Raw genomic sequence first — 25,399 nt, 5'->3', positions numbered from 1 at the left:
TGTAATAAAATAATAAATACAAATTTGTGATTTTTAAAATTAGCTAATTTTAGAAAACCACCTAAGATTGTGTATCAACACTACTGACAACCAGTGCAATTTAGAATAAACCAAACGAACTTGTGTCAGAACAAATAAAAAGAAAGTTGGAAATATAAATCTATCACTTCAAATTTTACCTGACATGCAATTATTTTGTCTATTCTAGAATTATATGGCAATTTAACTGATTAAGCCGGAATCCTATTTTTCCCTCAAATCATGATTTAATTTTCTATTTCCCAAAAGGATAGTAACAGAATCACCTCTGCAATCACAAATAACATATGGATCACTAGCACAGACGAATTTAACAGAGTACCAAAGAAGCATTTATCTGGAAAATTACTGTGAGTAGGTTCACATTAAAGTTTTTCATGAGCATTAATCAAACTTGCCTGCCTCTAATGAACATGCTAAACCAATTACCTAATTGAAAAGCAAGTAGTAGCCATATTTTGTTTCATTAAGTAGAAACAAAGACAGAAAGCAGTTCTTAAAATCTCATTTTCTCTAATTTTTAAATGCCTAGAAAAACATTACAATAAGGAATACTTACTATACACTTTATACTTGTTTATATGCCTAGATATATAAAGTTCTCAATTAGATCCCAGAGATTTATTACTAAAATGTCAGTCTCTGAAAATTATACTTTTCCACATTAATCACAAATTCTGCATTTTTATTTTCCACACAGATTTTGCTTAAGTAAACTTTTTTCATAATTTCCTGATGGATCTTAAAGAAAACTAACCAGAAAACCACTCAAATAATAAAAAACTGCTTATCAAATTCAAAGGTCAATGATTTACCCATTGTGATAACTGGAGTAAGTTGGGTTAAAATTCACAAATTTACAGTTTGTGGAAAATAATATGGGTGGACAAAGTAATAAGATAAATAAAATGGAGAAGTGGATTGATGAATCTCAGAAACATGCTGAGTGAAAGAAGCAATGCACAAAAGGGTACATAATCTATGATCTCATTTATATATAAAGTTCTAGTACAGGCAAAACTAATTTATAGTGATGAAAATCAAATCAGTGCTAGTCTGCAGTGTGGAATGGGGCTGACTACAAAGTGGCAGAGGGGACCTTTCTGGGCTGATGGAAACTGTATGTCTTGAATGGGATAGTGGTGAGAGAGGAGTATACATTTGTCAAAACTCAACTATACACTTAAAATGTGTGCATGTTATTGTATGTAAACTATACCTCAATAAAGTGGATAAAAAGAAAAATAAACAGAAACAGAAGGATGGAACTATGGAGTTATACAAAAGTGTAATAAACTGCCAAATGACCACATATTTCTCTTCCGATTGAGAGGTGAAATATTATATCCCCTGTATCTGGGTTCACCATGTGACTTGTTTTGCTCAATGGAATATTAGCCATATGTGACACAACCAGAGGCTCTGGAGTTTGCCTGTTTGCTGCTCCTGGAACCCTGAAAACATCATGTGAATAAGTCCAAGTTAGCTTGCCAAATGGGAAATACAAGGCCCAGCACCCCCAGCTGACAGAGAGCCAACCATCAGACATTTAAGTGAGGCCATCAACCACTAGCATAGAGGAGAAAAGAAAATAAGTCCACTATAGACCTGTAGAATTACTCAACTGAGCACAAGCCTACATGATACCTACAGATTCATAAGCAAATAAGTCGTTATTTTAAACCACTATGTTAGCAAAAGGCAATAGATACAAATATTTATGAAATCTGATTCACATGAAGAAAATCACCAACTTCTGTAGAAAAAGAATAGAGATGAAAATTTCAAAAGCAACAAAAGATTTTATTTAAAACCCGTTACGGGGACTTCCCTGGTGGTCCAGTGGTTAAGACTCTGCGCTTCTACTGCAGGCGGCACAGGTTCGATCCCTGGTTAGGGAACTAAGATCCTGCATGCCGCGCAGCGCAGCCAAACAAAAACAAAAATAAACAAAAAAAATGTTACTAGTGTCTAGAGGCAAAAATAAATTTTGCATGATGGGTGATTCCTAATTAAGAGGTATTTTAGGCTGCTATACAGAAACCTGACATTATCAACTGAGAGATGTTATCTTTTTGGAGTGGTATCCAAGATGACAGAAACTTACAAAAATTCCTTATACTATCCTTTCCCTTAGAGTCAAGAAAAGGCAAATCATACCTTCAGGAAAGATGTGTAAAACATCACTGGGTACTATGGAGTTTATGGTGCCAAAGTCAAAGACTGAAGAGCACAGATGATATTCTCAGAGCTCTTTCCAAAAACACTGAGACTTTACAAAATAAGTCTATGAAAAGAGAATGGATCTAATAAGACAATTTAAAAAAATTTGTTTAAAGAGAATGGCAGGGAGGGAAAATATTACTAACGAATAGGGTTTGGATATATGAACAATGACTTAAAATATCGAAATGATGGATTCATGTCTAATGGTAAAGTGCATCTCATATGGCAGGGAAGGGCATGCTTGCCTGGTCTTGCATTACTGAAGAGACAGTGAAAACGAGGAAAAACAAACAAACAAACAAAATGAAACTCTAAATTTAGTTACTACGGAGAGCTTTGGGTCTGAAATGAAAAGGGAAACGAGGGTAGGATATCACTTGTTCACATGAGAAAATAACTAAGAAGGGAGTTGGAAACTATAATTACAGTTTTAGAAACATTTATACCTGACATCTCTTTATAAAGGCAGTATATTGTGGTCATTAAGAGCATCAAACTTGGAGTCAGGCTGCCTAGGTTTGAAAATCGCTCCTGTTCATATCCAGTTATATCACCTTGGAGAAAGTTATTTAATCTTTCATGCCTTAATTTCCTCATTTGTAAAACAGGAAAAGTACCTACCTTATAATAAATTTTGTTTGCTATTATAACTGTTATTGTTGTTACTGCTATTGTAATTGCAATAAAAATAGCAGACATAATAAAGTGAACTTACAGCATGCAATTAGTAAACACAATATAAGGTGTATTACTGTGATATGGTAAAAAGTATGTATCAACTCCTTTAATACTCAGAAAACTTTTATTATGTCCATCTTGCAAATGAAAAGCCAGGCCCAGAGATGGTATGTAATTTGTCCATGGCCACATGTCAGAGCCAAACTTGGAAGCCAGACGATACAGGCTCGCGCATCTGTGTTCTCTCTCAACTATTGTAAGGTAGCAGCTTTCATAGAATGGGACTCATGACAGAATACAGAGATAGAAACACTGGAAAGCTATGCAGGGGGGAACAGACCTCTATTTTCACATAATACATAAAAATCAGTTCCAAATGGATTGTGGATCTAAATGTGAAAAGTAGAAGAAAAAAAACTCCAAAGACACACAAGATTATCTTTATGACCATCAGTAGCAAATGATTTCTTAAGCAGAACATAAAAGACAAACCATAAAGGAAATGAACGATTAGGGTGAAGATAATCTTCAAAACTTTCTTCATCAAAATCATTTGAGAGTGATTGCAACTAAGGAGTTAAAAATATCTGCTACACATATAATGAACAAAGGGCCCATAATCAAAAAACTAAAGAACAAAATAAAAAGTCATAAACCAATGAAAAACAGACTTCATGAAAGAAGATATCCAAACAGCCAATAAACATATGAAAAAGTGTTCAACCTCACTGGTCATCAGGGAGATACAAAACAAAACCATGAAGACACCACTACACATACACCAGAATGACTATAATTACAAAAACTGACAGAAGGATGTGTTGGTGAAAATGTGGAACTATGAGAACGCTCAAACACTGCTGGTGGGACTATAAACAAGTAATCTGGAAAACCAGCTTTATCTACTTCAGTTAGATATATATACATCCTATGACACAGTATTTCCACTCAAAGGTATACACCCCTAAGAAGTACATGTACATATACACCAAGAGACTTGTACAGCAATATCAGTGTAGTATTATTCATAATAGCCCCAAACAGGAAATAATCCAAACGCCTATCAACAACTGAATAAAGGGGCTTCCCTGGTGGCACAGTGGCTGAGAATCCGCCTGCCAATGCAGGGGACACAGGTTCGAGCCCCAGTCCAGGAAGATCCCACATGCTGTGGAGCAACTAAGCCCATGCACCACAACTACTGAGCCTGTGCTCTAAAGCCCACGAGCCACAACTACTGAGCCTGCGTGCTGCAACTACTGAAGCCCGTGTGCCTGGAGCCTGTGCTCCGCAACAAGAAAAGCCACCACAATGAGAAGCCCGCACACTGCAAAGAAGAGTAGCCCCCGCTTGCCACAATTAGAGAAAGCCCGTGAGCAGCGACAAAGATGCAACACAGCCAAATATAAATAAGTAAATAAAATAAATTTTAAAAAACTGAATAAATTATAGTATGTTCATATAATAGACTACAGTACAATGAAAATGAATGAACTACAAACTTAAAGATAAAACTCATAAATCATGCAATAGGCCAGACAAAAATAAATACATACTGTATGATTCTATAAATTTCAAAAAAAAGCCAAAACTATGGGATTATAAATTTGTACTTTTGAGGAGAATACAAGGAGTAGAATTTGAAAGAAGGTACCAGGAAGGTTTTGGGGTGCTGTAATGTTTCTATTTATTGACCTGGATACATTTACTTGTATAATTCATTGGAATGTATCTTTGTGACTTGGGTTCATTTTTCCATGTATGTTATAATTTAATAAAAATTGATTTTAGAAATATAGTCATGCCAGGTCAAAAAAAGCACTCTCTGAGCAGCTAGTTGTTTCTCAAAAATATCTTAAAAACAATGATGTAGTTTGCACACTATTATTTTCATATTATCCAAGTCTTATTTATTTATTTATTTATTTTGCGGTACATGGGCTTCTCACTGTTGTGGCCTCTCCCGTTGCGGAGCACAGGCTCCGGACGCGCAGGCTCAGCGGCCATGGCTCACAGGCCCAGCTGCTCCGCAGCATGTGGGATCTTCCCGGACCGGGGCACAAACCCATGTCCCCTGCATCGGCAGGCGGACTCTCAACCACTGCGTAACCAGGGAAGCCCCCAAGTCTTATTTTTAAACCACAAACTTTCCCTCCCTCCCTCGCAACCCCCAACCCCCAAGCCTACTCTGTGTGGAACCCCTCAAGCCATCTCAAACTCCATTTGAAGAAGCATAGCTTAGCTAATATTTATAGATATTCTGACTTGCAATATGCCAACAGAACCAACATTCTCTATTATATATAATAAAACTATACAAAAGTGACTAAATGGTGTGATCACAGGGCACTGAATTGTTTTAATCTCCCCAACCAGGAGTACAAAAACAAAAGAAATAAACAGCGCCAAAACCAAGACCAAAATAAGAGGAAACAAACCCAACAAAGACATCTTTCAAAAAAAACTATATTGCAGGCAATCCTTCAAAACCCTAGAAGGTTGTTATACCACCAACAGTAGCAGGACCTACAAAAGCTCAACAGCTATGTGGTAGGCACTACAGGATGTAAAAGAGGACAACCTACTACTCTATAAGCCACTGAAGTAAAAAAAAGTATGAACTGATGCAATGGCTTGCAAAACTAGGACAGTCTCATAGGCTCCAAATCAAAGTATAAAAAACTGCATGCAGGGCTTCCCTGGTGGCGCAGTGGTTGAGAATCTGCCTGCTAATGCAGGGGACATGGGTTCGAGCCCTGGTCTGGGAGGATCCCACATGCCGCGGAGCAACTAAGCCCGTGAGCCACAACTACTGAGCCTGCGCATCTGGAGCCTGTGCTCTGCAACAGGAGAGGCCGCGACAGTGAGAGGCCCCGCGCACCGCAATGAAGAGTGACCCTCGCTTGCCACAACTAGAGAAAGCCCACGCACAGAAACAAAGACACAACACAGCAAAAATAAATAAATAAAATAAATTAATAAACTCCTACCCCCAACATCTTCCAAAAAAAAAAAAAAAAAAAAACTGCATGCAAACGTGACCTTAAACAAATCTAATAGTCTAAGACCTCAAAATCTCTGAATTACCCAGCAAACACCCTCTTCCAAAAGGAAAAAAACCTCAAACTGAAAGAAAACTACAGAAACTGAAACCAAATTTAACAGGGCAGAAACATTGGGGTTAAGAGGGAGAGATGGTTCAGATAAGGGGAGAAGTGGAGGGTGGGAGGTAGTGATGCCCAGAGGCAGAAAATCCCAGAAGAAAAAACAACAACAACAAAATGTAACATTTAAAACTGAGAACACCACCTCAAAATTCAAGATCTGTAGACCGGTAGGGGTAGAACACAGGGAGGCCTGCAGCCAGAAAAATCATTCTGAACCTGACCTAGTTCTAAGAAAGACTAGATATATAGAGAGGTCATATTTGAGTTCTCTGTAACAAAGAAGAGGAAACATATAAATTACCAGAAAAAAAAGAAGAGAATAAAATACAGAAAATGACAGACAGATTTGAAAAAAAAATGAATGATAAAAGGAAGTGTGAAAGGAGATCCAATAAACTTATAGTTAGAGACCTGAAAAAGAAAACTTAAGGAATCAAGCAAAAAAAATTCAAAATCATAATTCTAAAAGCAACTTTCCTCAAATTAAAAGAGGACTGAATCCAAATATTAAAAAGGTCTATAGTGTATTTGGGAAGACCGACCCAAGAATATCAACAAAACATTATCATAGTGAAACTATTGGATTTTAAAGATAAAGAAAAAATTCCTTTGGGCAACCTGACAAAAAGTGCAAGTCACTTATTAGAGAAAGAAAATCAGGATGGCATGAAACTTGTTGACAGCAATATTTTATCCTAAAAAAAAAGGAACAATATGCTTAATACTTAGGTAAATGTATTTAATAGCAAAGGATGTATAAAAAGTCAAATTGTCCTTCAGATATAAAGACTATAGACGGATAAGTTACAAACATGAAAGATGTAAGAAGATGAGTTTTTCCATGAGTCTTTCCTGAAGAATCTCCTAGGGATGAGCTTCAGTAAACTAAAATATGAGGGGAGATGTTTCAGATAAGATCTGACTGTAAACAGAGTACATAAACTTTGTTATATAGTCTTGTTAGTTTACTTTTAGGATTTTCTTCCTGTTTTTTTATTATTTGAGATATCTCTGATTAATAATACACTCACAGACCCAATCTGCCTGTGAAATACATCATGAAATTTATCCTTTCTGGATTTTTACAATTACTTTTTTTTATTTGCCAAATGTAGAACTACTGAGATGATAATGCTCATTATGGGATCATAATAGTAACAGACTCCTGTTACTATTTTACTAAAGTAAAACTACTATTTTACTAAAGTAAAAAACATTTGATAAAGACCCAAAAGCACAAAAGTTCAGTGATAGACATTTAGCTTTGTAGTTTGTAGAAACATAAACAACAACTAAGAAATACATTAACTGATCTTTGTCATAATATAAAATTATCGATACTAACCTGATAAGCTCTGTTTATTTGACTAGCTGCCCAACTAGCATATTTCATGTTGTCCTTTTTTGTTTTTGCACTTGCTTTTGGATTAGAAGCAATATGACTTGCAGACTAAGAACAAAAAAGAAACATCAAAAACAATACTCCTTTGATGTAGCCAAGACAATCAAAAACATGTAAGGGTCATAATTGCAATGGGCTGATAATAAAGTTTTTCAAAACTGTATCAACACAATTTTTAAAATAAAATAAAGCTGAATGAAATTAGTGAAATGAAATGAAAATATATTTTAAAATGGAGAATAATCCAAGATAGTAGGAAGAGAAAGGATACCTTAAATAATATCTAAAATTATTTTATTACCTGTCTACCACAGCCCTTGAAGGTAAAATTCCATCATCACTTAAATACTGTAGGATATTACTGGTGCTATTTCTTATTACTGAATTACTTCAACTTTTCTATGTCAGAATTATAGAATTACTGAATATTAATATAAGGAACCTCAAAAATAATTTAGTCTAACTTCCTACATTAACAGGTGAAAAAAAAATTAAGTCCAATAGGAGTGAACTGACTTAACCAAAGTAAGTTAACGAAAGTCTTACAAGTAGAAAGAGATCATCACTTCCAACCTATTTCTCTTTTCACTACACTGAGAGTTTCCAAACTATGTTCCAAAGAACCAATTAGAGCCATCATCTCCTTTTTAAAGATGTATTTAAACAAGGGATTGTTAAACTGGGATCCATGCAAGAATCTGTAGACCCTCAAAATCATATTCTTATTTTTAATTGTACGTATTTCTGGGGAGAGAAAGATACAAATTTTATCTTATGCTTAAATATATCTTAAGAAGCTCTGTCCATGCGGTTTCTTTAATGCCTAGACTGTGTTATATGCTTTTTCCTTCTGTCTCCTTCTCTGCCACTAAGGAATTTATATGCCAAAATCTGATTGCAGTAGTTAAGAGAATGATTCTGGAGTCAACTGCCTGAGCATCATTTAGCAGCTCTGTGTCCATCCTTGGGCAAATTAATCAGGACTCTCTGTGCCTTGGTTTCATTTTCTGTGAAATGGTAGTAGTAATAGTACCTTCTCAAATAGCTGATATAAAGATGTAATGATTTAAAATAAAAAAGAGAGCTCATAACAACACCTGACACATAAAGTGCTATGTATTTTTACTATTATTAATAATTTATTTATTTTAAAAAATAGTATTTATTTGGTAAAAGAGACACTGCTACCATACTGTACCTACAAGCTGTTACAACTGGCACTAGTAGAATCCAGAAAAAATTTTTTGAAATCCCTTTAATCTGTTTTCTAATTATATTTTGCCATTTCTTTGCTAAAAATTATTTCATTTATGTTTCTTCCTGCCTCCATTTCTGCAATCAATCCTTTTCACTGAGCTCCAACAAAATATTCATCCGAAAGTCCATGAAAAGACTAGGATAAATTAAAATTTCAAAGGACTGGCCTATTAAAGAAGTTTATTTTTCTAGTCATTCTGACTGTAGAAAGGAGCTCATTTTATATAAATTTGAAGTTCATTAAATTCTTCCTCTATTTCCCATAGCTCTTGTTAACTGACTTTTTCTAAGCTCATCATTTAGCATACATAAACAAAATAAATATTTAATTACATGTGTACCACACTGTTTTTCTATACCATAAAAAAAGTTTTAGTTTGGCATCAGAGATTTTATTTCTAATATGTCTTTTATAAACATAGTTTAAAAATATCTCATACAATTATAATTTAAGGTAAGAAATAAAATGTTGGGCATGAACCCAAGAATAACAAAACAATTAAGAAATACAACGGGCTTCCCTGGTGGCGCAGTGGTTGAATGTCCGCCTGCCGATGCAGGGGACACCAGTTCATGTCCCGGTCCAGGAAGATCCCACGTGCCGCGGAGCGGCTGGGCCCGTGAGCCATGGCCACTAAGCCTGCACATCCGGAGCCTGTGCTCCGCAACGGGAGAGGCCGCAACAGTGAGAGGCCCGCGTACCGCAAAAAAAAACAAAAAAGAATAAAACAAAAAAGAAGGAAATCACTTTGGGCTTCCCTGGTGGCGCAGTGGTTGAGAGTCCGCCTGCCGATGCAGGGTACACGGATTCGTGCCCCTGTCCGGGAAGATCCCACATGCTGCGGAGCGGCTGGGCCCGTGAGCCATAGCCACTGAGCCTGCGCATGCGGAGCCTGTGCTCCACAACGGGAGAGGCCACAACAGTGAGAGGCCCACGTACCGCAAAAAAAAAAAAAAAAAAAAAAGAAATACATAATATAGCTTTGTATCTGTTACTATTTAATTTCATAAAGGCAGATTTAAATTCTGATATAGTAAAAGATAATTGACAATAAAATGTCAAATAGCTGGGATATATTAACATTTAAAAATATAACTGCCTTACAACCTATTGCTCATAATTAACTAGAGGATAGAGGAAAAAAATCATATGCTTATCAATGAAATACAAAAAATAAAAAAGAGGGCAGTGATTAACTGGGACGGTTAACGGACTTTAAATGACATTTCATAAAATAACATTAAACATGCACCTCAACTCACCATGTAAAGACCAAACAAAGCTCTCATATTTCTGTTGTTCAGTTTCAATGCCTGTGCAAAATACTTTCTTGAAAGTTCAAGATTTTCAAGTCCACCTTGGGTATATTTAACCTGTTAAAAATTACGGAGTGCTGAAACCTGTTTATTTTACTACTTTGAAATATAGCATGTTTCATCATACCATAGGCATTAGTAATTGAAACAGATATTCTGTAAACAAATGCAAGATGTTAAAAGAATTCATCTTAAAGTTGTTAAAGCTAATCTAAACTTTAAAGCATAACCTACCCTCCAGAATCATTATATTCTATGAACATTAAGATCACTGAGCTTTTAAAATAAAAAAATGCTGCCAATATAAAAAAGGCAGTATAATTTCTATTTCAACTGCCTTCGAAATGCTTCACAACTTTATTTTCTATTACTAGTATTATAAAACTAGACTTCATAGTGAATTGTCCTTTCCTAGTTGCACTGACATTCCTTAATGATGAAGTCCTTTTAACCTTATAGAATTCAATTGCATTGCTATTCTTAACAGTTAATCAAATAAGATAAATACTTCCTACTTTCCAAAATACTGACCTTAATATGAATTTCCTAGAACATGGATGTAAAAACTGTAATCACTGTAAATGCCTTAAAGTCCATTAAATGGTGATAACTGTGACATAATTCATAATTAGGAAAGAATACAGTATGCAATTAGAAAAATACAAAGAATTTCACTATTTTAAATAAGTGCATTTAACTGAAAAGTCAGTATTTCCATTATAGTATTAAAAATTTTACTCCCATAAATCAATTTTCATCACATCTTACACATTTATATACTTGCCTAACGTTAACGACATATTCTTAGTTCCATAATAATACCCACACCAACAAAAATAAAATCACATACAATTGTTTTTGAAAATACTTACTTCAGCATACTGCTGACAGTATAAGTGGTTGTGTGGATTAGTCATCATAAGCTCCTCTAAACAAAACGCCGCTTTAGCATAGCTGAAAAACATCAAGGAGTTAATTTTAAAAGTCATAAATTTTATGTCAGTTACACCTTAATTTAAAAACAATTTTAGTGATATTACACATTTTATTCCCAAAATACTTTAAATACCTTTATTAATAAAGTACCTATCTTGAATTCATAAATACGAATATCATATTTTTTAATGAAATGAATACACAGAAGCTTAAATCCTAAAGCAGCCTGTGAACTATCAAGAGATATTACATTTTTCTTTTTTTCTTATTTTTTTATGTATGTATGGCTGCGTTGGGTCTTCATTGCAGTGCGCGGGGCTTTCTCTATTTGCACCAAGCAAGGGTTACACAGTGCGCGGGCTTCTCATTGCCGTGACTTCTCTTGTTGCGGAGCGTGGGCTCTAGGCGCGCAGCCTTCAGCAGCTGTGCCACATGGCCTCAGTAGTTGTGGCTTGTGGGCTCTAGAGCACAGGCTCAGTAGTTGTGGTGCACAGGCTTAGTTGCTCCACGGCATGTGGGATCTTCCCGGTCCAGGGCTCGAACCTGTGTCCCCTGCATTGGCAGGCAGATTCTTAACCACTGTGCCACCAGGGAAGTCCCGAGATATTAAATTTTTAAAACTGGGTCACTAGGATGACATCCAAACATAATTAACAACACAGGCTTCAAGATCTTGGATCAGGTTACATATAAAATAGGTTCTACAAGTCCACTGATCATTTAATAAAATATTCAAATAGTTAAAGTGTAATGAGGAAATAAACACTAAATATTCTCTATTCACTAAAAATCCTTTACAGACATATCCCACATATTCTATTACAAAGACTTTTCATTATTTAAGGTTACTGTCAAATACAAAGTTATTAAGTTATGAATTTCTAAACCCATGAAAAACAGATCAAGTTAGTGGTTTTGATATGCACTCTACTACTATTTAATCATGTGGTAGAGAAACAAAATCTTTACTGAAAACCTAAGGAGAAAACTGCTGCAAAGGGTTCTGGAAAAATAGTTTTATACCACATGACTATAATTCTCCTTAATGTATTTTGTATGTTTAAGCCCTGTGAATATCCTTCCTATTTACAGGAAATCCTAAAGAACACAGGTCTTGTAAGATTCAGTCCCAGTGAGGAGGTTATGACATTACAACAGAAAAAGGCTACCTACAGTTATTTTTGACATCTGTCACCAATATACAAAGGTATCTATTTTACACTAATGTCTGATATACTTAGTTTTCAAAATATATACGTTGCAGTTTCAAACATGTGAAATACTGACTAATAATAGCTAACTTTTATTAGGTACTCATTATGTATCATGCACTTCTCTAGGTGTGTTACAAATATTAATTCATTTAATCCCACCAAAACCCTAGGAAGTAGGCAGACAGCCTACACTCTTAACCACAATGCATACTACCTATATACACTACACATCAGGATGAAAAATCGAGGTGGTGATGGTAGTGATGAATATGTCAACGGTAACATAAAAACAGGTACAGCAATCAAACCCAAAGGGTCAAAGGAACCAAAAACACCCTGCAGATTAGCCCCAAATCACAGCATTTTAAACTTATGAAGGACCTTATATATAATTCTCATCAAAGATCATGCTGCTATTTAGCCCTTTTCATATTTATGCCCAAAACCTAGTATTGGTTCTTGACATATGATAGCTATATAATGAATGACTGAACAAATGACAATAAATGTGTAGAACAAAAGTATTGTGACTACCTATCTGATATTTATTCATCATTGTGTAGAAGGGGAAGTCGTCTCTACCTTAAACACCAGCTTCATCAGAAAGATAGTTCCCTTCTAAATGTGTTCCTTTACGGTAACGCCAAAAATTCATATTAATGCTAAGAATAAATGTTCTTAGAGATTTAAATGGGTTGAGCAAAACAGTGACTCTGATTCTTATATAACATAATGTAAGATAAAATGGGCAGAGAGGAGTTTCTAATGAAAAATGAATGCCAAGATATTTTTCTCAAAAATTATTTAGTATCACATACGAGGGGATACCTTCCCCCAATTTTACAAAATATAAAATCAAATTAATTTTGTGGATAAAGTATAGAATCAAATAAACTTAGAGCTGGAAGGAGTGAGAAATGGTCTAATCCAGTTTTTCTCAGCCAGGGGTACACAAGAGTATTAAGCCATACAAAAGTGATTTGAGTGATGACTATTTTCTCAGTTCTCCCAAGATGGTACATAGCCAATACCAATGCAGATATATAAAGAAATTAATTCATTACATACAACTCATGAGACTAAGATTTAGAGAAGTCAAAATAATTGGAATCCATTTAAAATAGAATAACCACTATTATTACTACATTAGAGTCAGTAACTAAAGCTTTTGAAGTTCTTCTGTTCCTCACAAAAGCATATGTATAGGTTATAATATTTGTTCCTTGACTGCTTTATCAACATTGTGATTTTTCCTTACAGGATTCTGATAATTCCCTTTGTTATAGAATTTTATAGTAAGGCTGTACCTACAATAATCATAATCATAATCAATCTTTACTAAACTGCTCCCTGCTGATATAACATCTATTTTTAACTACAAATCAAGTAAAAAAAAATTCAGTATCTTTGTTTAAAATACATATTTTTGTTTATAATATGTACTGTGGGTTAAGGTATAAATCATGACAAATTTTTTATACTTAGAGCAAGTGTCTCAATGTGATCAACTGGTGTGACATATACCACTAGAATAACTGTATCTAGAATTTATAAATCAGAAGCAAATTTAAATAAAAATAAAGACATAAAAAAAGTATGTGGCAGAATTCTATATCCCCTTTTCTCTGTATAAAATCACTGAATAGACTTATATGAACAGTCTATTGTGGAAATTTATTTGGAGTAAAAAAGTCTACATCTAGATTCGCAATGCTGCCTGTGACTTACTATAACTATTAATATGAAGAAAAGAATGTCAAAATATTAAATATATCAAGCAATTCCTAAATTGGTTCATTTTTGCCACCAGGTCCACAAAACTGTGGTAAACTGACATTCCACAGTAACTTACTACTTGTACCAACAATACCCTTCCGAAGACAATGACTTGCTCAAACAAGTTAAATGAATTAAGTGAACATTCTAATTTTCATACAGTTTCAAAAAATCTGAAGACATTTATTTACACTCACTGTAAATCTGAATATCCCTTCTAAGTGTTCAATTAGAAAAAATAAACAGACATTGTGTAAGTAACTAGCTTCAAGACCAAAAAGAGTTTTGTAATACAAGATAAAAGGGTAGGCAGAATGTAAGTATCATTTCCCATGAAAAGAAACTATTTTTCAGGTGCTTTTCTGTCTTTGTATCTCTTGATTTCTTGTGATTCTTCAGTTCATTTCTCTTAAATGTACATCCAACTCTATCTCAATAAACTCTTTAGAGACGCAAAACAAAGCAAAACTGAATGTGGCTATTACAAGGTGAGGCAAATAATAAATTTAATGATAGGTTAAAAATAAAGTATAACCTATTTGAGAACTAAATATAGAAATATTACAAATACATGTAAAAAGGTAAAATTGATAAAGAAGTAGAAGAAAAAAACAGATATATATTTATATAGTTCTTAGAGGACAGAAAACCTGAAAGCAATATAAATTGATATATCTGACCATCTAAAAATATAAAGTTTCTATAAGTTAAAAAAATCAATATTAAAAAGACATAATAAACAAGGATATATTCTTGACAGGACAAAGGCTCATATCATTTACATAAAGAGCTCTTAAAAAACGTGTAACCAATTTTCACTTATCAAAATTTGCAAAGATTAGAAAGAATAGTAGCACCTGGTGTTGTTAAGTGGCCATTCTAATAATTGCTAATGTGAGAGTAAACTGACACTACCTTTCTAGTGCACATCTAGGAATGATTTATCAAAACCACTGAAAATGTGCATATCATTTAATCAAGTAATTCTACTTCTAAGAATTTAGCCCAAGGAAAAATTTAAATAAAGATAATCATTATATGTATGTGTAACTGAATCACTTTGCTGTATACCTGAAACTAACACAACATTGTAAATCAACTATACTTCAATAAAAACAAAAACAAAACCCTAAAAAACAAACAAAACAATACTGAGCCTCCAATCTATGAATTTGGTATTATTTAGGTGTTCTTTAATTTCATTAATTAATTTTTTATAGTTTCCAGCATACAAATAATTTACATTTTAATAAAATACTTTATAAATGTTGACTTTAAAACAATGAAAAATAGAAACATTACCACTTAACCAAATACACTACCACTCTTACATACGTAAGAGAAAGCTAAGTATATTTACAAATATGATCATACAAGCATCCAAACATGGTTCAGGAAATAACTTCCAAACAAAAAACAAAGAGAATCTGATAGCCAGCATATATAATAGAGAAATGAAAAATGGTTCCCAGAATACAGTACACATTCATTAAGTGACATTTTATTTTCGCCGCCACTTTTATTAGAATTACACAGATAATACATTAACTCTATTTCACATACATATATACCCCTGAGAAAAGGCAAGAGACAAGTATCTTCATTCGATATTATTTCCTATGTCAGCTATTTGTACTATGAGGATGAGGTTAAGTATTCTAAGTATTCGTGCACAGTAAGAATATGTGCATGAGAATCTGATTCTGTTCTCTGAAAAGGAAGGAAAGAAACAATGTGATATACTTCAGACTCCTCACTAAGAAAAAAGGGGAAAAAAAGCCTGCCTCTAGATAGAGGTTAGCGTTAATGCTGTGATATTAGAAAACTTGCACTAAGACTGGGCTAATCCTCTCACACTGGGATTTCCTCCTGTCACTGCAATAAAAAAAAGCTAACAAAAACATTAAATATCCAATAAGCAAGTTCCTACAGCATTCAACATTCTTGATTATTCTTGGTTTTTTACCCAGGCAACAGAATGCTTCTACTTTGGAAGAGTTGATTCTCTTAGCACTAAGGCTAATAAATGCATACAATTGACAGAATTTTTAAACAGCAGGGAATATAATACTCTTTGTATGTAAGAACAATTTAAATTCTAAAAATTCACAATTTTGATTCACTAAAAATAACCTTAGCTCAGAACATACATGCCTTTCTAACTCCAAAGAATGCCATCTGTATTTGAAAGAAAACTCATTTCCCAAACAAAAATAATTTAGCAAAACACAAATGACCTACTTAAAGCAATTCACATATTATAACCAACAAACTGTCGATTTGTTTTTCTTCATTTATTTATTTTGCTAATTTAAAATGATGTGATTCATACCTCTCAGCAATCCTTTAGAAACTACTATGCCTTCTGAACTTATATAGTGATGAAAATTGCACTCCTTAACGAAATTTTATGTGTTAACGACTTACTCATGTTCATTGATATAAAGTTCTGCAAGTTCATGCCAGGCTTCTTGGTCTCCAACAAATCTGGTGAGAGGAAAGGGAAAAAAAGTAAGTGTGTAGATATTCTATAAATGAACAGCATGGAGGCAAAAAGGAAAATCAAATGCAAATTCCATTTTAATTAAAAAAGATTTATCAGAATAACAAAACACAATCCTCTTGTAAGACACTCACTGTTCCAGATACTCATTCAGTTCCCGAATGGCCTCCACATTTTTCCCCTGGGCTTTTCGAATGGCAATCTTACGCTTTCTTGCAGCCTGTGGGTTGGCATTAATAAAGGATTAGACCCTCATGATTCCCTGGGTTTTTGTAAAGAGGTAATTTGACTGTGCAAATTATTATCTCAATGCCAGTGAAATTCCATTGTAAAACTACTGCTTAGTGGGAGTTTATAAACATACCCCATGACATCCCACTGGGGAGTTCAAACATTCCTCTAACAATCACATGTGCTTTACTTTTGATGTACACAATGTATGCATCATTTCATTCAAATAAATAACCATCCAGATTCTGATAATTACAAGCCAGCAGGGAATCCTAATCTTTATCCAGCCTAAAGTCCTTTACTCTGTCTCATTCATAAGATCTGTATCTTAAGAGATAGAGGGATAGTGGAGATTAGAAAATAATCTTACTGTGGCCACTTGAATGTCATTATACAAATATGGCTTCAAATAACTTTTTTCACAATTTCAAGAGAAAAATCTACCTAAGAGTCTTTCAAAACAATAATATAGGTGCTGAAAGAAATATTTTATAATAGACAAAACATTTAAAACCTGCACCTTAAAGCTTTTTAAATATATAAAAATCAATGCCATTTATTTATACATTCATCAAATATGTAACAAACATCTGTTGTTTGCCAGGTACTGTGCTGGACAATGAAAATATAAGGATAAAAAAAAGGAAAAGATAATTCCTTGCAGGAGCTCAGTCTGATAAGAGAAAGAGACATCAAATAAAAAGACAATAATAGAGATATCTAAGATGTTGTGGAAACACAGAGGTGATCCTAACAAGGCTGTGGCAGATGGGAGGAAGTGGAAGCACAGGAAGCAAAGAGCGTCCCAGATGTGATACCTGGGCTGAAAGAGAAAGTGCAAGTAGACATTAAGAAAGCAGAAAAGAAAGTTGTGTGGAGGGACGATACTGCACAGTAGGAGAACACAGGAGCAAAGGCATAGGAGACAGCAGCATTGTGTATAATCAAGACTGTATGTTTGGGGCTGAAGTGACTGGAGGGCTCTGTGTGAATTATTAAATTTATATCCCCTCCATCTCTGTTTAATTCAATGCAGAAGACTAAACAATAAAACACTATAATTAGGGCTAGGTTAGGCTTATTAATTATGAACATGATTGTCATTGTTTTATGTAAAACACACTCCACAAGATACAGACAAGGGAAGTACTGTAAAATGAATGGGGCCTCTTTAGACCAAAGGAGCTATCTGTCCTGGGGTGGAAAAGGTGGGTTTTTGCTCTGAAAAACTGAAAGTCAAAATATCAGAGTGAATCAAGAGACTCCCAATAAATATGACCAAAAGCAATATTTATAATAATAGTGATAACAATATTTCAGTAATGAAAGAATGACACATATGTTAAAAATGTATACCCCTGATTATATGGTTCATGCTGAATGCCTACCAGAACACCTGCCACACAGCAGGAACTCAAATATTTTTGGAATAATTTCACTATGCACAACAATGAAAGCGCCATAATAAATGTAAAGTTTAAGTCTCAAGAATTCAGAAGGAAAGGAAAAGTAAAGCTCTAAAAGTAACTCAATCCTAAAGCCTTTAGGAAGAATATTAGACTTCAAATGTACGCCTTATTCCAAGTCCTTCTGAAAATAGGTGAGGATTAAATTAACACAATTAAGAAACTAATTTCTTTGGGGCATATATTATCTAATTTCACCAGTTCAACAGAATTTGAAACATTTTTGTTTATTCATTTCATTTTTGATGACACTACTTCTTCCACAGGCAATATGTTAGAGCGGAGAGTCTAGGTTTTGAAATAAAAAAAGACAAGGAACTGAATCCCAACTCTTGTCACTTACGAGCTTTCTAACCAAGACCAAAACATCCGACCTGCCCAAACTTCAATAATACCACCAATCTCCAAGTATCAAAGTGAAGTATCTAACACAGTACACAGCATATAACAGTACTGAATAAATGTTATCTTCCTTCTTTTTTACCTTTGGTCTATGCTTAATATATATGTGTTAAACCTTGCCAAAAGCTCTGCCTATGAGATCTTTAAAGAACTGGCACAGGCTTGCTTAGTTTAATATTGATATATTGCCCCAATCCTTACAGGATTTGTATCAGCTGAAATGAGATATTGTATAGATGCAGTGAAACTTGTTGAAAATACTGCATTCAAATGCCACAAATAAGAGACAAAAAGTCAAAGTATAAACATGAATAGCAACTAATACCTCTACAGTAAGAGATGTGGTATGAACACTGTAATGGACACCATTATTCACAAAATGAGTTTCGTTTTTTTAAAAACACCTGTCTAATATTAACTCATTTTCTCATTGATTTGACAAGAGAATCATGTCTCTACTGTTGAACAAACACCAAAATTTTTAGGTCAGCAGCATTTTGCAGAATACAGTTTATAAAGCACTGCTAGTGTTTCAAAGATAATTAATCTTTAAAAATGCCTTTTTAAAACACAATCCTTTTGTAAATAATGAAAAACAGAGGTTTAAACAACCTAAATGCATCAAAAGAGGTAGGATGAGAAGTAGGATCTCAAATTTCTGATTCCCATTCTAGATTTACTGATGAGTTCCTGAAACTGAAATATTACAGATTAATTTGTTACTATTATTTTGAATTATGTATATTTATAGTAGGTGGAATGCCATAATTTTATAATGTAAAACAGAAATTCAGTATTAACTTTGTAATAGCCTATTTTAAAAACTAAGAGTTTTCCACCTAACAAACACTTCAGTGAAGTATAAGCAAAGATTTTAAACATAAGGTTTTACTAATCAATTTGTGAAACATGCCCCCAAATCTCTACTATAATAAGCAATACACTGCTTCACCATGTAAGGCCTAAGATAATAGTAACTTATCTCCTAATATTATAAGGTTTAAAACACACTTTTAAGAGGTAACTATTCAACTATGCAAAGCCAGTCTTCCTAATGAAACTATACATGACAGCTTAAAGAAAAACCTATATGGCAATCACTATCATACAGGCAACAATGGATCATTAAGTCACATACAACAGCCCTCTACAGAAAAATACTACCACATTCTGGCACAAAAACCATGATCATTTAAAATAAGCATTAAGCAGGGATTTCATTTCCGGCCAAGATGGAGTAACAGGGAGCGGTTGTACCCTCTTGCCTGAGACCATGAAAGAACTGTACTATATATATAAAACAACCACTTTTAAGGCATAGGACGACAGGCAAAAAAGGAGAGTTGATCCCTGACAGGCAGAAACAACTGAGGTGGGCCCTGACTGACTGCTTTGAGAGAGTTTCAAGGGTGCTGGGCAAGAAAAGAAAATCAGGTTGAGCTGTGAGTTCATAAGGAGCTCAGAGTCCAAGAAGATCAAAGAGGCTACAGTTCATGGGACAGAGTACAGGAGAAGAGAGAAAAATACAGAATGGAGACTCTAAAGAGATTCGCCTTGAATCTCAAGGGTTTCCCTCTAGTACTCAGGTTCGCACTGATCAGTGCATGTGTATGTGGAAACCACTACAGCCAAGGAAAGATCTACCAGAAAAGTTTAGGAGAAAATGTGCCCAGAGCTCACATAGGGCTGGGAATAGTGCCCCTTCCTACCAGCCAGACTGGAAAATGCCATGATTCCTGGGGCAGTGAACAGACTACCCAGAAGAACATAATGGGGAATTAATTAGTCCCAGTATAAACACTGTTCTGGTCCTGTCTAACAAAGACCCAAAAGGATGAAATTGTTTGCAAGTAACTTAATGATATCTCACAAGAAAGCTCAAACAATATATATAAGAATACAAAAATCAAAAGGAGCAAAGAGAACTTTAGAGCATGATGGTTTTGTTCATTATGATTGTGGTGATGGTTTCACAAGTGTATACAAATGTCCAAACTTATCAAATTATACACCTTAAATATGTGCAGTCTACTCTACATCAATTATATGCCAAAACAGTTTTTAAAATAGCACTAATTAGACATTAAGTAGAGTCTTGACTATCAATTTCCATTTATATTTCTTTCTTATACTTTTTATCTTATAAAATATGCCAATATTCTGAATTTTTCTAAATTTCTTGTTTAGATCAACCTTTGTAAAAGTCAGTTTAAGTCAAAAATGAAAACTGTTCCACATTTTACAAGCGATTTTAATAATGGAGTCAGAATTTCTATTATAAACTATGAAACTTCAAAACATTCTTATGACCATAAATTTCTTACATACCTCTGTATATGTACAAGGAGCTAGCTAGCAATTTTTCCTGAAAGACATATCACATCTTAAAAAAAAATGAGGCCACGTAGGGAGAGAACCTAGAAAATGATTAAAGGGTTAAGGTCTACCAGCAAAATACAACCTAGAAAGCCCCCTACCCCAGATGTTGGGACACAGAAACAGACCACGCCAACAAAGGGAAAGCAGAGTTCCAAGTTCTTCTGCCTCCGAGGCTTATGCCATGACCCTGGGAAATATGGCATTCTAAAAGCGTTTTCAGGGCCTTCCCTGGTGGCGCAGTGGTTGGGAATCTGCCTGCCAATGTGGGGGACACGGGTTCGAGCATGGGAAGATCCCACGTGCCGCAGAGCAACTGGGCCCACGCATCACAGCTACTGAGCCTGTGCTCTGGAGCCCGCGGGTCACAACTACTGAGCCCACGTGCCACGGCTGCTGAAGCCTGCGCACCTAGAACCTGTGCTCTGCACACAACAAAAGAAGCCACTGCAATGAGAGGTCCACGCACCTCAACGAAGAGTGGCCCTCGCTTGCCGCAACCGGAGAAAGCCCGCGCACAGCAACGAAGACCCAACACAGCCAAAAATAAATAAATAAAATTTATTTTAAAAAAAATAAACCATCTTCACTCTTGGCACAGAGGCAATTACATCTAATTCCAAAATAAGACTTCAAATATTTGATATATCATAACAGGCAGTTCACAATTGGAGGCAAAATCTGATCTTTCTGAAATATGAAATATAACTAAAAAGATACGAATTATTGTACTTTCTTTCTGAAAGGCATTCATTCATTCAACAAGTATTTACTGAAGGCATATATGCTAGGCATTGTTGCATGCAATGGACATAATTTTTCCCTCAAAGAGCTTTCAAAGGATGAAAAGCCTACTTTTACTTTAAAAGCAGGCAAACAAAAAACTGACCGGTGTTGGGGTAATCTAAAGGATAAAAAGCTCACAGTGAGCCTAATTCAATACTTGATTTTGATGAGCTGGTGACGAAAATTTTCATACTTCAGAGTTATCCTTCTAAAATAACATTCATATCTAAGTTTGCATCATTTGTATACTTTTATTGCAAAATATACTTTCATCCAACCCCCATCCTCTTCAATTCTACTTATCCTAGGTTTAGATCCCCATAATCTCTAGCCTAAGACAGAACAGCCTCCAAATTACTATTTCATCTCTTTTCACCTCTTTCAAACCAACTCCCGTATTACTGACAAAGTTATCTCTAAAAAAAAAATCTGGTGGAATTTCACTAATCAAAATTTGACTTCATTCTCCATTTTCTAAGAATAAAAATTAAAATTCTGTTGCACCCAATATCTTGTAATAACTTATAATGGAATCTAATCTGCAAAAAGGCCCAAATCACTATGCTGTATACCTGAAACTAACAGAATATTGTAAATCAACTATACTTCAATTAAAAACAAAAAAAGAAATAAAAATGTATTGATAATGCAGAAAAAAATTAAAACTCTAAAGTGTAACATACCAGGAGGTTCACAAATGTAGACTTTCTTGTATCGCTATCACTCTGAACAATGAACCAACTAAAAGGTATAAAATATTGTTCCTTAGAGCCCTAGTTTTCCTCAGCAGTGAATCAGTCAGGAAGAAGGGGGAGGTTAAAACTTACAAAGAGCACCAGAACCATGCCCTCTCTTCAACAAGAATAGAAATGAAATTTCATGCGAAAATCGTGTTAAAGGAGGCAGTTCAAAAAGAGAAATACACCTGGCCCTTTAAGCATATTAGAAGATATTAAACATCACTCATAATGCAAATTAAAACAAAGTAACATTTTTAACTAATTAGACTGGCAAAGGTTAAACACAAAAAAAGCTGATAATATACCACCTGGGAGGATACAGGGCAAGAAGCACTCTCATATACCAAATAAATGAGTATAGACAGCTAAAAAGCTTCTGTGGAGGGAAATCTGGTAACAACTATCAAATTTTAAAATACATGGACCTCCAGACTAGGAGACTTCACTTCTAGGAATCTATCCTACAAATGACATGTACTGCAACACTGCTTCTGGGAAGAATATATCAGATACCAAGGGGACTTAATTAAAAGAAAGTTTTCCATCAAGACAGGGATTATATATCCATGCATTACAATGCTATGCAGGTACCTAAAGGATGAGGTAAAGGATGTGCTGACAGCACACGAACTTTAAAAGATATTGCTAGGTAGAGTATGCTACCATTTGCATTTCCAACCACTCTCCCTGTCAAAAGTGACACACATGCACACACACCTATTTGTGTGTGCATGAGAAAAAATTTCTGGAAGAGTTCTTAAGAAATTGTTAACAACGTTTGCCTAAGTGAAGGAGGACTTGAGATCAGGGGTGGGAGGACTTATTTTTCACCATATACTCTGTACTGTTTGTAATTTTTTAACATGGGTACATGTTACTTTTTTCAAAAGAATATTTTAAGCTTTTTAAAAATAGATGAGATGTCCCATTTAAGCAACCTCCCAAAATCTGAAAACTTCCATTTTAATCACTTTATTCTTTTTTCCCTAGGTAGGCCATGTACTTTAATAATGCTAAGGCTTACTCATGTCATTCATGGGATACAATGTCTTTCCCCAGCCTACCACCTTTGTCTTATTTAAGCCATACTCATCCTTCAAGGCCTACAAGGCTCAAAAGTAATGCAGCAAATCACCAGAGTCAGGATTCAATAAGTCTATTTCAAAGTCCATAATGTGTTCATTATATCATGCTATCTCTCTAAAAACAAAGTCAAGGATGGTGTCTAATTCATCCTGATAGTCTCCACAACAAGCATGTTGCAAGCACTCAACAAACATTTTTTGAAAAAATAATGAATGAATGTGAGAGGGAAAGAGAGCTCCTTAAAGCTTTAATGAACAGCCTCATTTCTATACTGGATATATAGGAACACAGAAGCAGATGAAAGAGTCACATGATCAGCTTTAGACTATGCAAAGCTCTACAGTATAAAAGCTTGAATTATAACTATCGTGTCTTCTACATAGTAACTTTACTGTTTAATATAAGTAAACTCTTCCCCTACTAGACTTTATTAGTTCTAGGTCTTATATGCCTTTGTTTTTCTCCCTTAATGTCTAACACAGTGCTTTCTATGGATACAGTAACAGAAATAGTGTCTTTATTCTTAGTAACACCAACATTTTCGTGGCTCTTCACAGGTACTCAATAAACATTTACAGAAGGACAGAAGGGACTGAGGGGAGACTAGATAAAAATAATATTTGACGAAAGAATAGTACATCTAGCAAAGCTGAATTTAGTTACCTTGTTCTAAAATGTTTACCTAACAACTAAATAATTTAGTTATTACCCCCTCATACATAGTCTATGAGGGGAGCCAAACCATAAAACATGGGAAGTACTATAAAGAGAGAATAATATTTAGTTACATATTATCTGAGAATCTGAAGTAGTGAAATACTTTATTTAAAATATGCCCAACTTAAACTGACAGAAGTAAAATATGACTCCTAATTCAAAAAAATAAATTACAAACTATTAATCTTTTAAACTAGTATGAGAAAACTACATGAAACAACTTTTCAGAAATCTGATGTCATATTTCATGTTACACAGAAATATCGCTGTGTAAAAAATGAATACCTTTGAAACTGTGGTAAAGTCTTAGAGCTGAAATAAGTACATGAGAAAATCTCTAGGAAAAGAAAAATGGGGCTTTTTATAAGGGACTGTTTTATTAAGACAGATGGCAAGCAATTCGGATAAATAAGATTTAAGGATTATTCAGAACTTCTCAATTTTAACTCTCTTTTTATTTGGGATATCTAAATTAACTGGGTTTTTTTAATAACAGGTAGGCTTGCAGCTCTGTCAAAATTTTCCCTGAACTTTCTATATTTTGAGAATCCTCACAAAATGATGAATCCTTACCATTCAAATATCTAAAAACACAACACCTAGAAAGTTTCCAGAGAAAATATCCCTGGGGTGAGACTGTATTAAAAGCAATAATCTAAACCATTCCACAATATATATATACACATATCAAATCACCAAGTTGTGTAACTTACACAATGTTAATTATATCTCAATAAAGCTGGGAAAAAATATTATTCAAGCAAAAAAAAATACATATTCCTACAGGTAACAAAAGGGGCAAGGAGAGATCAGGGATTTATGACCAATAAATGCCTGGTATAAATGCTATCTAAAAATTGCATACTTCAATATTAACTTCCAAACTTAGCATAAATAATTTAAAATGAATCAAGTTACCAATGTTCAATCAGTATTTCTGCATCTTTTAATCCACAATCATACATTATATGACTTTTTAAAATGTATATTTTTAATAAACTACTTGGCAAATATGAGAAAACCTTCACGTAGTTGTATTATGTGTTAACATAACAATCTGTCTCTATAAAGGGAAAAAAC

General features: G+C 34.4%; 1 protein-coding gene across 2 annotated transcripts in view; it reads right to left on the bottom strand.

Annotated features, from left to right (window-relative positions):
- Window positions 1-25,399, bottom strand: part of EMC2 (ER membrane protein complex subunit 2) — a 54,179-nt gene that overhangs the window by 5,560 nt on the left and 23,220 nt on the right. The window contains exons 6-10 of one of the 2 annotated variants that reach the window (XM_082858747.1): window positions 16,650-16,735; window positions 16,440-16,499; window positions 10,959-11,040; window positions 10,033-10,143; window positions 7,456-7,560 (exon numbers count right to left, since the gene is read on the bottom strand). In XM_082858747.1, coding sequence (XP_082714873.1) covers window positions 7,456-7,560; window positions 10,033-10,143; window positions 10,959-11,040; window positions 16,440-16,499; window positions 16,650-16,735 — 444 coding nt within the window. The remainder of the gene's footprint in view (window positions 1-7,455; window positions 7,561-10,032; window positions 10,144-10,958; window positions 11,041-16,439; window positions 16,500-16,649; window positions 16,736-25,399) is intronic. The other variant, XM_082858748.1, reaches the window with a different exon arrangement.

The sequence above is a fragment of the Leucopleurus acutus genome (genome assembly GCF_964270905.1).
Source record: "Leucopleurus acutus genome assembly, chromosome: 17".
NCBI classification, from domain to species: Eukaryota; Metazoa; Chordata; class Mammalia; order Artiodactyla; family Delphinidae; genus Leucopleurus; species Leucopleurus acutus.
Note: the sequence above shows the minus strand (reverse complement) of the source record. Positions and strands in the feature narration are given on the sequence as shown.